The sequence below is a fragment of the Syngnathus acus genome, chromosome 10, assembly GCF_901709675.1.
Source record: "Syngnathus acus chromosome 10, fSynAcu1.2, whole genome shotgun sequence".
Classification (NCBI taxonomy): Eukaryota; Metazoa; Chordata; class Actinopteri; order Syngnathiformes; family Syngnathidae; genus Syngnathus; species Syngnathus acus.
This window is the reverse complement of record NC_051095.1, coordinates 3,956,401-3,970,401: the sequence shown is the minus strand read 5'-3', so window position 1 is coordinate 3,970,401 and position 14,001 is coordinate 3,956,401. Positions and strand designations below refer to the sequence as shown.

The 14,001-nt window shown below is 47.3% G+C and overlaps 3 protein-coding genes across 4 annotated transcripts; 2 read left to right on the top strand and 1 right to left on the bottom strand.

The window, feature by feature from the left end:
* Positions 1–144: 144 nt before the first annotated feature.
* On the top strand, positions 145–5,199 carry LOC119128127 (E3 ubiquitin-protein ligase TRIM39). Of its 2 annotated transcripts, none has more exons than XM_037260308.1 (14): positions 145–341; positions 1,098–1,239; positions 1,313–1,562; positions 1,668–1,873; positions 1,940–2,044; positions 2,250–2,345; positions 2,451–2,681; positions 2,862–3,009; positions 3,084–3,131; positions 3,308–3,334; positions 3,431–3,495; positions 3,563–3,673; positions 3,736–3,854; positions 4,805–5,199. In XM_037260308.1, exons 2-14 carry the CDS (start codon positions 1,099–1,101, stop codon positions 5,052–5,054), a joined length of 1,797 nt encoding a protein of 598 aa, XP_037116203.1. In that variant the 5' UTR covers positions 145–341; position 1,098; the 3' UTR covers positions 5,055–5,199. The 2 variants fall into 2 exon arrangements, with proteins under 2 accessions (XP_037116203.1, XP_037116202.1); XM_037260307.1 differs by having other exon boundaries at positions 2,448–2,681.
* cmasa (cytidine monophosphate N-acetylneuraminic acid synthetase a) lies at positions 5,192–7,943 on the bottom strand. Its single transcript, XM_037260351.1, has 8 exons — positions 7,437–7,943; positions 6,793–6,935; positions 6,560–6,715; positions 6,354–6,487; positions 6,190–6,284; positions 5,959–6,130; positions 5,721–5,886; positions 5,192–5,650 (listed from the first exon to the last, which is right to left on the bottom strand). The coding sequence occupies exons 1-8, from the start codon at positions 7,766–7,768 to the stop codon at positions 5,448–5,450; spliced, it is 1,401 nt and encodes a 466-aa protein (XP_037116246.1). The 5' UTR covers positions 7,769–7,943; the 3' UTR covers positions 5,192–5,447.
* Positions 7,944–9,267: 1,324 nt separating this feature from the next.
* On the top strand, positions 9,268–13,998 carry ovol1a (ovo-like zinc finger 1a). The gene is made up of 5 exons (XM_037260362.1): positions 9,268–9,653; positions 12,395–12,624; positions 12,918–13,103; positions 13,187–13,331; positions 13,420–13,998. The coding sequence occupies exons 1-5, from the start codon at positions 9,275–9,277 to the stop codon at positions 13,743–13,745; spliced, it is 1,266 nt and encodes a 421-aa protein (XP_037116257.1). The 5' UTR covers positions 9,268–9,274; the 3' UTR covers positions 13,746–13,998.
* The last annotated feature ends 3 nt before the right edge of the window (positions 13,999–14,001 follow it).

Sequence of the window (14,001 nt, the reverse complement as noted above, 5' to 3'; positions counted from 1 at the left end):
ACATACAAAGGAATGTCTCAGTTAATACAGCACGTATTCCATCCATGAATAATTTCACAAAATTCAAAAAATCTACTTTGAAAGCTTTGCAAAGCTTCCCCGCAAGGGAAAAAGCAGAAATTGTTATGGCCAAAATAAAGGTGGAGGTGCCCAGTTCTCCCAACTCAACCAGTCCGGCCACATTGAGCCGGGAAGTTGACACTCAAGTGGGCGTGGCCTCGGGGGAAAATCGCAGTCGTCACACACCCTGATTTCTCACTTTGACGACGGGCTCCCAGCAGAGCGGTTCCATATCCTCAAGAGGGCCGCGTCGACGTCAGAGAAGACCCTTTGAGAATCAGGTACACACTCCCGACCATCAGTAAAGCATCAAGTGGAAATTAATTGTCAAGTTAAGTGGTTGTCATCAGCGGGAGGAGATTTGAAGGCAGGCCAACAGGAATTTGTGGTTGAAACAAGGAAGCTATCAAATGTCTTCATTTCTTTGGTTTCACTCTCTGGTTTGAGTTAATTCAACCTTTTCTTCTGAAGATACTATTATTGCCGGTTATCGTATTTGAGAGTGTTATGACACCAACCAGCTTAACCAAAACAGTGGTAAATGTCATGTTGTTGACGTCATCAGGAATTTGCTGACATGGTAATTCGGTCTTGTATTTTTTGGCATATTTTGAGCTTTACAATGGTTGGGTTTTTTTTGGAATGGAGCTAACCAGCTTGACAAGAGCAACATATTAAAAACATTGACTTTGTACAGAATGTGGTCTTTGGGATGTGATAAAATCTCACTCCGCTTCATTCCTAAAATCTTCGCTTCATCCTAATCAGATTTACGTGTTTATGTGTGTTGACTCGGACTCCTTCGCACATGTCGCCGTCGTCTCAAGGTTGGGTTTTGAAGTTGGACTGCGAAATTGGGTCGGCGATCATTGGGCCCGACCTTTTCACCTCTGACTCAAACGTCTCCACTTTTTTCAAAATGGTCTCATAACTAAAACAGCATAACTGTGGTTTATTTCCATTGTCTTTCGGTGCGCTTCCGAGTTTATTTTTAAGATTATGTTTTGTTTGATCACGTGACTTGTGTGTTTCCGCAGGATGTCCTTATATGGTGGTCTGCTGTCACTCGACCAATTCCAGTGCTCAATCTGCTTGGACATTTTTAATAACCCGTCGTCCACGCCGTGTGGCCACAGCTTTTGCGTCGCCTGCATCAACCAGTACTGGGATGGGGCTAAGGTAGATCCTTGAGGGACTCCGCAAAAATCCCCTGCCGTGCACTCAAACATCACCATGTCTTCTCCCTATGCAGGTATGTCAGTGTCCTCTGTGCAAAAGGACCTTCCAGAAACGTCCGGACCTCCAGATCAACCGGACCCTCCGTGAGATCACCGAGCAGTTCAGGTCCATGTCCGGGGGCGGGGCAGAGGGAGGAGGCGTGGCCAAGGACAAGAAGGAAGTAAAAGGGCGAGAGTGCGCCATGCCCAACGACTTGTTGGACGAACTGACAAGGAAGCTGCCACGACCCCACGCTAGCTTGCCAGTGAGCATCAACGAGCAAGGTCAGTTGGCTCTTGACAAAATGTAGGAGCTCGACAATGTCGGAAGAAATTTAAGAATTTAGGCGGCGCTTCTGGGCTGACGACCACTGTTGTTTGACAAACAAGGTGGTCAAGCCATCCCCGGGACTCTCGTGTCCACATCCTTCACGGCCTCTTCCGTCCCGGTCCAAAGTCCGATCTCTGCACCCGGTGGACCCCCCCAAGTGGCCCCGCGCTTGGTCGAATCCTACAGCCGAAGAAGGTTCACCGTGAGCGGGGCGGCGAGCGGCAACAGCATTCCTCTTTGCGACCTTCACCACAGGGGCATCATGGTAACCGCACGGTTGCACACTTTTTGTTGACAGCGGCAACAAATTCATTGCGATCTTTGGTGGCAGATTTTCTGTCGCACCGACGGGGAGTGCATCTGTCCCAACTGCGCGGTCGAGACGCATTCCGATCACGACACCGTGACGGTGGAAGCGGCGTGGACAGAGAAGCAGGTGGGCGAATAAAGATGAATCCTCTCAGCAATGAAGGTCCTCATGTGAGCAAGGAGAGCCACAGTTACAGTTGAAGCATTGTAAACAAAACAATTGTAATTGTTTTACGATGTTCTTATATAATATAAGGCCGGATGTATGTTTCCCAAAATAGCAATTTTCATTAAAATTTCATGAAATTAATGTGTTTTTTCTGCACATACAGGCCCAGCTCAAAGAGACGGAGCAGCAGACTCGGGAGATGATCCAAGAAAGACTCCTGAAGATCGAAGAGATCCGAACATCGGTATCCCAACTGGAGGTCTGTCCTTTACGCGCACTTTGCTTTGTTCGACTCGTTCCACTGGGGAGAATTGTCCGTCTGTTTTGAGAAGTTTCTTTTGGATTTTTTTTCTGGACCCAGCTGGTGGTGGAGCGGGCCACGACGGACAGCGTCTGTATGTTCTCGGCGCTGATGGCGACCATCGAGCGAGCGCAGGCTGAGCTGATGCAGGTCATGGAGGCCAATCGGCGCGCGGCGGAGAACCAGGCCAACACGTTGATACGACAACTGGAGTTGGAGGTGGAAGAACTGCGAAAGAGGGAGAGCGTTCTCACACAACTCTCCACAACCGACGACCACTTGCAGGGTGTCAAGGTGAGCCGTGAGTGTCATCAAGTCAATTTCGGATTGTCAGATTATGAACGAGAGAAATGCCAATGTGTTGGTTTTGCAATTTGACGCTGTTCCTTACACGTAAAAGCAAATATCGTACTAGTAGCTAAAGCTGGATAGCAAGATTCTGGGGGAAAAGAGTTCAATTTGTCTTCGCCACAGAATTTCGCCACAGTCCCTGCTCCTCCGCCCACCAAAGACTGGTCGGGCGTTTCCGTATCGTCCGACCTGGGGATCAGCGCCATCTACAGGTCGCTGGCTGGCGAGGTGGAAAAGTTCCAGGAGCAGCTGAGGGGCATCACAGAGACAGGTGAGTCCAAAATATCTCATTTCACTCCAATGGTATGAAAATTATTTTTCATTTCAATAATGTGAATTCTTTAGGTTTCACTGCCTCATCATTGGAGACCAGTCTGGCACGTCCTCAGCCAAGTGAGTGTCACATTGTGTACATCCAAAAATCCAAACGTGGTCTGGGTCTGACTTTAGACACCAAATCCAAACGTGGTCTGGGTCTGACTTTAGACACCGCTGGGCCACACACACATGTTCACACATAGAGTACAGACATATTTATGTGATGTCATAACATGTCTGCTTCTCGGCAGAGATGAGAAGAGTGCAAGAGTACGCAGGTAGGTTGGCCAAGCAGTGCAAGCATACATGTTTGTGTACATGGACTCCCCCACCGCCCCTGAGCTAACATCCGCCTTCTTTCTCCCATCCCGCAGTGGACGTAACTCTGGACTGCAACACGGCCCATCCCAGACTTATCCTCTCCGACGACATGAAGAGCGTGAGGCGTCGAAGTCGTCTTTCGAAGCGGGTTTGCGGCGCTCTCACGTCGGTGTCCGCTTGTGCAGGTGCGCTGCAGCGATCGACACCAGTTGCTTCCCGACAACGTGGAGCGGTTTGATCGCGTCGTTTGCGTCCTGGGGAGGGAGGCCATCTCCTCCGGGCGACATTACTGGGAGGTAAGCGCGCACGTTAGCTATCGTACGAGCAGCGCCGTTTGAACGTTGTGCCTCTGGGTCAGGTTCAAGTGGGCGGGAAGACGGACTGGGATCTGGGCGTCGCCAAACAGTCCATCAACAGGAAAGGCAAGATTGAGGTGACACCAAATAATGGATACTGGTTCCTCAGTTTGAGAGACAAGTGAGTCATCACAATAATCAAGCTAACAAAACATGATGTGAAATTTCAGGATGAAGCTAAAATAAACTTTATTTCGAGAGTACAATCATAGCTGAAGTCGACACGAAAGTCAGACATATAAAAGTTAAAAAAATTCAACTATTTACAAAATAATTTAAACAAATTAATAAGACAATTTTCAGGATGAGACAATCAAAATCTGCCGTCATAACACATATTTAAAAATAAATTCAAAACAAATGTAAATAATACATGCAAATGATACAAAGTTTTGAAAATAAGTTGAAAACAAACCAATGATTGTCTGTTTTAAAAATCCGCCCCTTCCCTCTGCGCAAATCAAATGTTTAGATTACATTTCGGTAAACTGTCAATCAAGGTTAGTTCGCTTGCAAATTCATTTCCAACTATCAAACCACTTCGTCAGCTCATTGTTGTATTGATTGCATCACTCATGGCTTCATGACCTTTGAGAACAAATTTGAGAAGAGGATGTAATCAGTTGTTTGCGATTGTGAAGTAGTAGTCCTCAAAATGATGCTTCCTGATAAGCACTGCTGGAGCTAGTGGGAAAGCCGTGGGGGCACTGACGCCCCCCAAGGTTCCAGGCCAGACTTTATGGTATTTTTAGATTTTTCCCGGGAAAATTTTGCCACAATTTCTCTGTACCCTGGAGGGAACATTTAATCAACCATTTTTTAAATTGTTTGTAAAAAAAAATACTTTTTTTTAAGTTTTTTGGGCCCCCGAAAGGGAAAAAAAAATCTTATCAGTGCAGATAAGACCACCATTTATTTTTTCCTAGTTTTTCAGTTCAGTCACAGTGTTGAATTTACCTGTAAATGTCAATTTAGGTTCATCCTGAAATTGCTCCCAACGGCCAAAAATCACAATTTTTGTTTGTGAGTCACATACCCATCCTAAAATAAGCAACCCTCACCCGTTCACAGGAACAAGTACGCTTTTCGCACCGAGCCATCTACCGACGTCCACCTCAACCTCCGACCCAACAAGATTGGGATTTTTGTCGACTATGAACGAGGACAGGTTTCCTTCTACAACGTGGAGGCCAAAATGCACATCTATACGTTCAACGACACGTTCACAGAGTGCATCCTCCCCTTCTTCAGCCCCTGTACCAACAGGTCCGGAAAGAACGACGGGCCGCTCGTCATTACGTCCGTCGACATGTCGGAATGAGCCAACCCAACACGTCCTGTTTGCTTGACGCCACACCTGATTCACGTTGATTCTTCTTGCTGGATTCCTTCAATCGATTGAAACTGTCTTATTTCAAAGATATTCATGAAAGCAAAAAAAAAAAAAATACAGCTTGATTGTTTTAGATCAAATGATTTTATTATGTCCTATTGCAAACAATTTTAGATTTTGAACATTTTCCTTGAAGTAAGCGACTTTAATATAGTGAATTAGCTAATTAGCATTAGCATGCCTATTTCCTTCATGATTGGCTTCAATTGGTCGCACCTCAAATCATAAAGTGGAGTAATCTTGATTGTAATGCAGCGCCACTAGCGAGCGTCGATTCAGTCCCCGATTCGAATCAAAAAGGTCAAGTTTCAGCGCCTGACGTCAGTTGATGCGGTCTTGCTTCAGTTGAGACTTGGCTTTCGCCTTCTGCATCAAAATGTGCTCGGCAAACTCCCGGACGACGCCGTCGCCGCTCGCGCGGTGGCACGTGTACTTGCACGCGTTGATGGCCAGAACGGGCGCGTCGGCGGGCACGGCGCTCAAGCCGGCCAGGTTGAGGCAGTCCACGTCTGGCGCGTCGTTACCTGGCGACAGACAAAGACGTCACGGATGGAGGCATGTGCGGTTCTCAAGAGGGTCAGAGAGGCGGATTACCCATGTATGCCACATCCTTCCAAACCAACTTGCTGCACTGCAACTCGGACGCCAAATCGTTGACGGGCTTGGCTCCCACCCGCATCACCCGGCAGCCCGTCCGCTTGGCCAATTTATCGGCCAGCGTCTGCTCCACCGGGTCCTCGGTGGTCGTCAACAGCACCACCTGCGGACGAGCGCGCACAAGTCAAGTGGAGAAGACCCGGGCGGCGGCTCGCGACCGGCGTGTGTCCACGACCTCCACGTCCTCTTCCTGCAACATGCGAATGGCGGAGGTGTCTCGGCTGTTGATGGACATCATCTCGTCCCCGGCCGCCGACAGGTAGATCTTCCCGTCCGTTAAACATCCGGATACTTTACAGAACATCAATTGAACAACTTCCGGAGTCCCTCGGCCGAAGTAGCCGTATCTGCCAAATTTGGAGATTTGAGATGTTCATCTGCAGGAAGGGCTTGTTTTGAGCTTTACCTGAGGACTCTCTGCTCTGCGACAGGCCAGTCGATATCGACGTCAATGTCTACGCTGTACTCGGGAAGCATCTCGTAGTAGGACACCTTCCCACTCTGCACAACAGCGGGCTAGTTAGTCTCACGCTTGCTGAATTCCACCACACGACAAAGCGACTACTTCACCTGCGGGTTCCCCTGCTCGATGAGCTCTTTGGTGTTAAAGTAAAAGGAGCCGTTCTCACACAGCTCGCCATCCCAGTCCTGACGCCGAACACGGTTGGACGGGTCCAGGTTGAAGGGCTTGGTTGTTTCTGGACCTGAGGGGAAGAGCAGCACTTTGAAACGAGGGCAGCGGAAAGCAGAGGCGCCCGGCACGCGGCTTCACCTACATCCTTTCTTGACCTCCTGCCAGCGGAACTGGTGCCTCCGGACCACAGAGAAGACTGAGTCGTAGCCGTGCTGGGTGATGAACTCCAAGGCTTCCTTGATGTGGAACGGGTGGAGACACGGCGACGTGGCCTGGAAGTGGCACACGACGTCCACCTCTGCACAGAAAGACAAACAGCTCAGCGTTCCTTTTCGGGCGGGGGCTCAAAATATTCACAAGCGTGCCATTCCGTACGTGGATTGAGTCGGACAAACTCCTGCATGGTCTCCAGCGAAGACGAAGAGTCTCGGGAGACTTCGGGACTTCGTCGGTGCACCTGGGCGCCCCAAGCCAAGGCAACCTCCTCGATCTTGTCGTGGTCGGTCGACACCCACACACTGTGAACAGATACGTGCAGTCAAAAAAAAAACAAGGTGCCTTCACTAAATTCAACATTTAAAAGCATTTACAAATGAAAGTTAGAGACATGGCCTCACAGTAATCAAACAATTCATTCTATAGTTGCACCTGATATGGCTGTTCCGCCAATTTTGTAGTTCCCTAAACGCACAACTATCTGCAGGAATCTCTCAGTTCAGTCGCTGAACAATAAAATCCCGCCCTGTGTTGTGACAGAAGTCACATGACCAACCTCCAACCAGGGTCACTGACGTCTGCTGCCAGATCACGTTTTATTTTTTTGCAGTTTCGGCCATCGATATGTACTTAAATAATATCTTAATCTCAGATATTGTAGCGATGGTGTATTGCTTTTTAGTAAAGAGTCGTCGTAAACCGATCTAAAAGTTGCTGCCTTTTGACATTTCACTGAGCATGCGCAGATGACAAAAAACAAAGCAAATAAAGGATCGACGCCAAAGTACACTGGCAAGTTGTACCTGTCGAAGAGCTCAGAGTCCACCGCGGCTCTGAGGACCCAGCCAATGAGCGGCACCCCGGCCAGCATCTTGATGTTCTTCAGGGGGATACCCTTGCTTCCGCCCCTCGCCAGGACGAGTGCAGCAATGTGCCGCTTCCCTCTTCCAGATTTGCTCAATTTGCCTCCGGCCCCACCGCCGGCGGCGATAGCGTCGCCGTCCACAAATCTCTTCCTGGAGGACATAGTTAGGAAGTGCAGAAGGTTGCTTCGGTTCGAGGAACTTGGGAAGTCCGAGTGGGGCGTGCCTCTGATGCATCCGGGTTGCGCTCTTCTTCTGCACTCTTGGCACATGAATGCTCTCTGCTGCCTTCTGTCGGTCAGTTGCAGTAAAGCATCTGGAAATGTATTTTACCGACCCAAAAGTGCCAACCCGTTTATTCATCCAGCATTTCCCCAGATGACTTTTGGGCGAGAAGCGGGATACAAAAGACAACTATTATTCCTCCAGCGCAGCAGTCAATGTCAAGGCACGTATGCAACAAACTGTTCCGCATTAAGTGCAATCATCTCTTTGCACACACGCACAGGTATGCCACCTGACCAGTATTTCTGCCCATCATGGAGGAATTAGGCCCGACTAAAATACATGTATGTGCATGTGAGTAGTCCCTCACAGTTGATTTTCCCCACCCAAAAAGTTTTTGTTTGTGTGTACTATAGAGTAAGATGTGTACGTTGGGTAAAGGGATTCAAAGGCAAGAGGTCCAACGGTCAGAGAGATGTGGAACTTCCCCGCTCTCTGACGGCCCAAACTCCCTGGACCGCCCGGGTAGCATACCACACACCCATCAGCCTCTCCTATGTGACGCGTGCATGTTCACACCAACCGTTAAAAGAATTGCAACTTGTAATAGCATTTTTGCACAATGTTGAGCAGGGCTGAACGTTTCATGTAATTTTTTTCCCGCAGTAATTGAAAAATATTAATTAATGTGGAAACCAAAAAAAAGTAAAAATAGGTATAAAATTTATCAACTCAAGTGAGCATTCCAGAGCAAATCTCAGTGTACAGCCAGGTTTGTGTGACCTCACGTGCAAAAGAGCTCAGCATGCTTCGTTTTATTGTTTTTTGCCTGTAAAACTTAGTTGAGCTTGTGTTTTGGGCTTTTTTTCCAGTGTGAAAAATGAGCATTGATTTTTGTTTTTATTTAGTCTTTAAAGTTAAAATGTTGAAAAAAAACGAACTGTCATTTGAATTTACTTAATTCAATCTAATTTACTTAAAAACTATCATTTGAATTTACTTTAATTCGAACATATGCATCAAATGCTTATGATTAAAATGTGCTATTATTCACTTGTTTTTTTTTTACGTGAATATGGTTGATTATTTACCGCTTAGTCATAGTAATGCATATTCTTATCTTGTTTTTCTCGTAAACAAACGATTCCCATTGTTTTGGTATTTTTCGCTTCTTTTTTTTTTTCCCCCAGCGGGCAAAATGTGCATTGTTTGGTATTAAGCTTTTGATTTCATTTTAGCATAAAAAAAGATGTAAAACAAGTCAAGTCACTTGAAAAGACGTAATTCGACCATGTGCATCGGGAACACGTGATCAAAATGTGCTATGGTGGAACCGATAATCATTTCTTAGTGTATTTGTAGCATTTTTCAATCTGATGGGGATTTGTGACGCTGACACGAGCGCATTCATTTGCAGCCCTCCTCGGTGCAGGCAGAGTAGGAAAGGCTGGCGAACCGGTCGAGCAGGTAAATTGAGGCCTCCGCCCCAAAGGGAGAGCCTCTCGTCTCCCTTCTTTTTCTACCTCTCCTTGTCACCGTTATTTCTGAGGCGCATGCGCGCTGCCACCGCTCGCCCTACTCTAAAAGCGACTACCTGTGCGTGGCCGTACCGCTCGGTCCGCCAAAGTTGTCGCGACGCGGGCTTCCTTACGTGTGCGTGCGAGTGCGAGTGCGAATGCGTGGACAGTCCTCGTCGCTCTCAGTCCACGCGGGGAATAAATAACGGACTTTTGCTCAGGTGGACTCCTCACCTGCGTGCAACTGCACGGAGAAGCTCAGGTGTGCGGAGGCGGAGGGAAAAGAAAAGAAGACGAAGGAGGAAAAGAATCAACATGCCCCGAGCCTTCCTGGTGAAGAAGGCCAACGTTTCGCCGGGTAAGCGGAACTGGAGCGAGCTACGGGACGACGAGCGAGGAGACGTCTACATCCCAGGTGAGTGCCCGCTAGCTCGGCTGTATAGCTCTCCGGTTCCGGCTGCTTTCGGGTCTTGGGGGCGGGCGGGGGCTGCGTTGTAACGGGACCGAGCGAGCGGCCGAGTAACGGGCAGCGGTGGTGAGCACGCTCTGGGTGTCAAAGCGAAAGTCAAAAGTACGGATTGGAGTCCTCTGGTTGAGTAGTTTCTTTCACAAAAGTTGAAAAGAATACCGTACAATATCCGTTTGGAAAATTTGGGGGGGATATTTGTTAAATTTCTGGTCACATAATCGTACACAGGGGAGAAAAAAATACTGGACAATCAAAACAACGCCATTGTTAACCTTAACTGACAAGTACAGGGAAATTATTAAATTAGTTGATGACAAGTGAAAACTGCACCTTAATTCGATTTTTCCGGGTTGTTGTTGTTGTTGTTGTTTTTAATTAGAATCGCCCCACACACACACACACACAAGCTGGTGGTTTTTCGATCAACAATGTTAAAATAATAATAAAAATGATAATAATAATAAAAATAATAATAATAATGCAAGGGATGTGGAATACCTTGCTTCTTCAAATCTCTTGTCATGCAAAACTAATTCTTCACACTTTTATCAATTTTCACGTTGTAAATTAATATGTACTATTATACTACTACATAAAATATAAATACTACTATAAAAATAAATAAATACTCGAAAAATACTCTCCTCAATTAAGTTCATTGACAAATAATTTGTAGTTTCTTACTTCCCACGAGACAGGAGCAGATTATCCCTGCTTCAAATCATTGAAATAAAAAAAATTAAATCAGTTTTGCCCCCACCTTGCTGCCCCCCCCTCCACACACCAACTTTACATTGAAGCGCACCCCCTCAAGACAACAATCTCCATTGTTGCGTTTGACCGTCACCATCAGATAACAAATAACAGACTCCACCCAAACTGCCCCCATCACTTTGTCATCATTGTCCTGCATGGACCCCAACTTTTTCTAATAGTGTGCCATCTTGTTAGACAGAAGAGGCGATACTCTTTTAAAAGCATATTTTTTTAAGTTTGAGGGAAGGAAAGCACAAAGGCAAGTGTAAGCGATAAGGCTGAACCAATAATCGAATTTAAATCGACATTACTGTGTAGTAGAATTCAGTTGTTGTAGTGAACACAAGTTTCTCTCCCAAGTAGATAAATAAACTATCATTTGTTGCATTGTTTATTTGCCTTCATTTGGCATAAACTGAACCGATAAAACCCAAACATGTATGCCTGATGAACCTGATATCGTATAATAATCGTATGAAATCGTAAACACAATTTCAAGAAAAATTTTTAATTGTATTTTTAAAAATGGTTCATCCCTAGTAAGCAATAGAAGGAAGAACGATGTATGAATAATTTTCTGTGCGCTAAAACGGATTCCACCAAGCCCAACAACGGTCTTCAGACTTGTGGTATGTGCCGTTACTTGCTCTACCTGCCTGACCCGTGTGTTTGTGTCTACGTGTGTGTATGTGCGTGTGAGTCTCTGGTAAGTTCCAAAATCACCTGGCATCTTTTTAAGTTAGCACTCGCCAGCATTTCTCATTCACCAGCTAAACTTTTCACATCCAAAAGTCCTCACATTGTTTTTAGCCTGCGACTTTACGTACAATCTCATCGATTTTTGAAACTTCACCAATGGTGCATTTCACAATCTCTCACAAACTATTTTACTTTATTTCACTATTATGGTCTCACGCTAAACTAACACGCTAAGCTTGTATTGTACGTAAAATGTATGCCTACTCCTCAGCCCCAATGCCCCTAGAGGACAAAGGGTGTAACAACACAAAATCAGCTAAGTTGGCTTGATAGTGTGTGCGCGTGCGTGTGTGTGTGTGTGTGTGTGTGTGTGTGTGTGTGTGTGTGTGTGTGTGCCTGTGTGTGTGTGTGTGTCTTACGCTTCCTCCACTAGGTTAATGTTTATTGGACACCAGGACTTATAACGGACCCTGCAGATGCTATACGCCTTGAGCAAACACACACATACACATGAGTAGACTCTCACATCTGAGTGAGCTTGAATGACATGAAAATATGAAGTATAAATTATGTTAACAAGTCAAGTCAGGTTTCTCCTCTTCTCTCTGACTTACAGACACCCCCCCCCCCCTGCCCCACATACACACAAACAACACTAGTGTTACACACCCATACATGCACACTCACACACTCACATTCATTCTTTTGGTAAAGGGGGGCGGGCTGAGCAAACAATAAGATGAGATTAAATATCCAGCCTGCAGGAGTCACCACGGAAACTATCGGGACTAATTACAAAGATGTTTAAACGCTCCGCGTCACCCCTTCCAGTTTGTGACAGGCCACAAAAAGCCCCCCCACACACATATACAATACAAGCCCCCCTTAGTTGACAATAACTGCAGAGCAAAGCACTTGAACACACCATTCGCCACGTCTATTTGCATTTCACTTTGGGTTTCATATGAGCACCACCTAGAAATCAAATTTTTCTCTCTCTCTCTCTCTCTCTCTCTCTCTCTCTCTCTCTCTCTCTCTCTCTCTCTCTCTCTCTCTCTCTCTCTCTCTCATGCACACTCAGAGATGAGAGGTGCTGGCCCTGCAAGCTTGTCTGGTCAGACAGGTCCAACACGGTTCTTCAAAGTATCTTTTCATGAATTGCTGTTGAAAGCTTCTGTTTAAAAAAAAATATATATGACTAACGCTCCCCCCCCCCTAAAATCTATGTGCAGTCAACATCTTCCCGCCGTCCGTGTTGATGATCGAGGACAAAGCGAGTCCAGCGGAAGTGGCGCCGCTGTGCCTGGCCAAGCCATCACTACCCGAGCGCCACACACATGCTGAGCTGCCGTCCTGCACGGCGCTGGGCCGGCCGTCGAGTCCGGCGGGCCCCCCGGACGAGAGTTCAGAAGTTAGGATGAAGTCGCAGGGTGGCCTGGTCTTTGTCCGCTCCAAAATAAAGGTGAGGATGATCACTGGCGGAGCAAGGATTTTTTTTCAGGGGGGGCCAAGCACATAGCGGGGGTCTACAAAACAAGCATTTTTTGTTTTACAAACCAAAATAATTCTTCACTAAATGCTGATAAACATGTACTATATGATCTCTACGGTGGACCAGGGAAAATGTGGGAAAAGATTTCTGGAAAAATCGGAAAATACCCAAAAGTCAACTATCTGGGCTGGCGCTTGGCTTATTACAGAGGGGGGGAGGGGGGAAGGGGACCTTTAGTAACCTCTGCTTCTCTCTCATCATAGGTGACCACAGGCGAATTGTTATCCGACCCTGACCTCCAACTTACAACCTTGACCCCACTGACGCTGCCACCTTCCACCGAGACGGCTGTCCCCATGACGACAGCCGACGCCCCCGCCAGGTTTGCGTCCTCTGCGATCCAATCGACGGGTCAGAAATCCGTGGCGACTCCGCTTTACGCTTGTCAGGTAACCCTTGGACCACGTTCTTAGGGGCGGAGCCTTTTGGGGCACTAGTGCGGAGCTGACTCGTCATCTTTTGTTGCATTCAGATTTGTCGCAAGACGTTCCAGTACCAGCGCATGTTAAACAGACACATGAAGTGTCACAACGAGACCAAGCGCCACCTATGCACCTTCTGTGGCAAAGGATTCAACGACACCTTCGACCTCAAGAGACATGTGCGCACGCATACGGGTACGTCAGGTCCAAATATGGACCTCAAGCTGCTGAAACGTCTTCCCGTAGTCGCCGCGCCAAGAGGTTGACGCTTTTGTCCACGCAGGAGTACGGCCGTACAAGTGTGAGCTGTGCGACAAGGCCTTCACGCAGCGCTGCTCGCTGGAGTCCCACATGAAGAAGATCCACAGCGTGACCCTGCAGTACGCCTACAAGGAGCGCCGCAACAAGCTCTACGTGTGCGAGGAGTGCGGCCACACGGCAGCCACCCAGGACGAGCTGCTGCTGCACCTGCACTCCACGCATCCCGACAGTGCCCTCTTGAAGGGCAAGGGGGCGCGGCGAGGGATGGGGGGAGGGGAGGGCGAGTCCACGCCAGGGTCCCCGCAAGGAGCCGATAGTGACGACACCACCGGATCGGCGGGCCAGTGAAGCGAGGACAGAGGCGCCAAAAGGACTCGATGCTGTGTGTTTGTGTGTGTGTGTGTGTGTGTGTGTATGAAAAGCACAACAAGCAATTTGATTTCTGCGTGGATTTCAACGGGGATCGCCTATAAACCTACTTTTACACCTTTTTACTGCTTGTGAATATGACCCGCGGGATTTACTGTAAAGCAACTTAATAATCCAACTTTTCTATGAAAGACAACTTTTCATTAAAAGGGACATGGAGATGAAATGACAATGG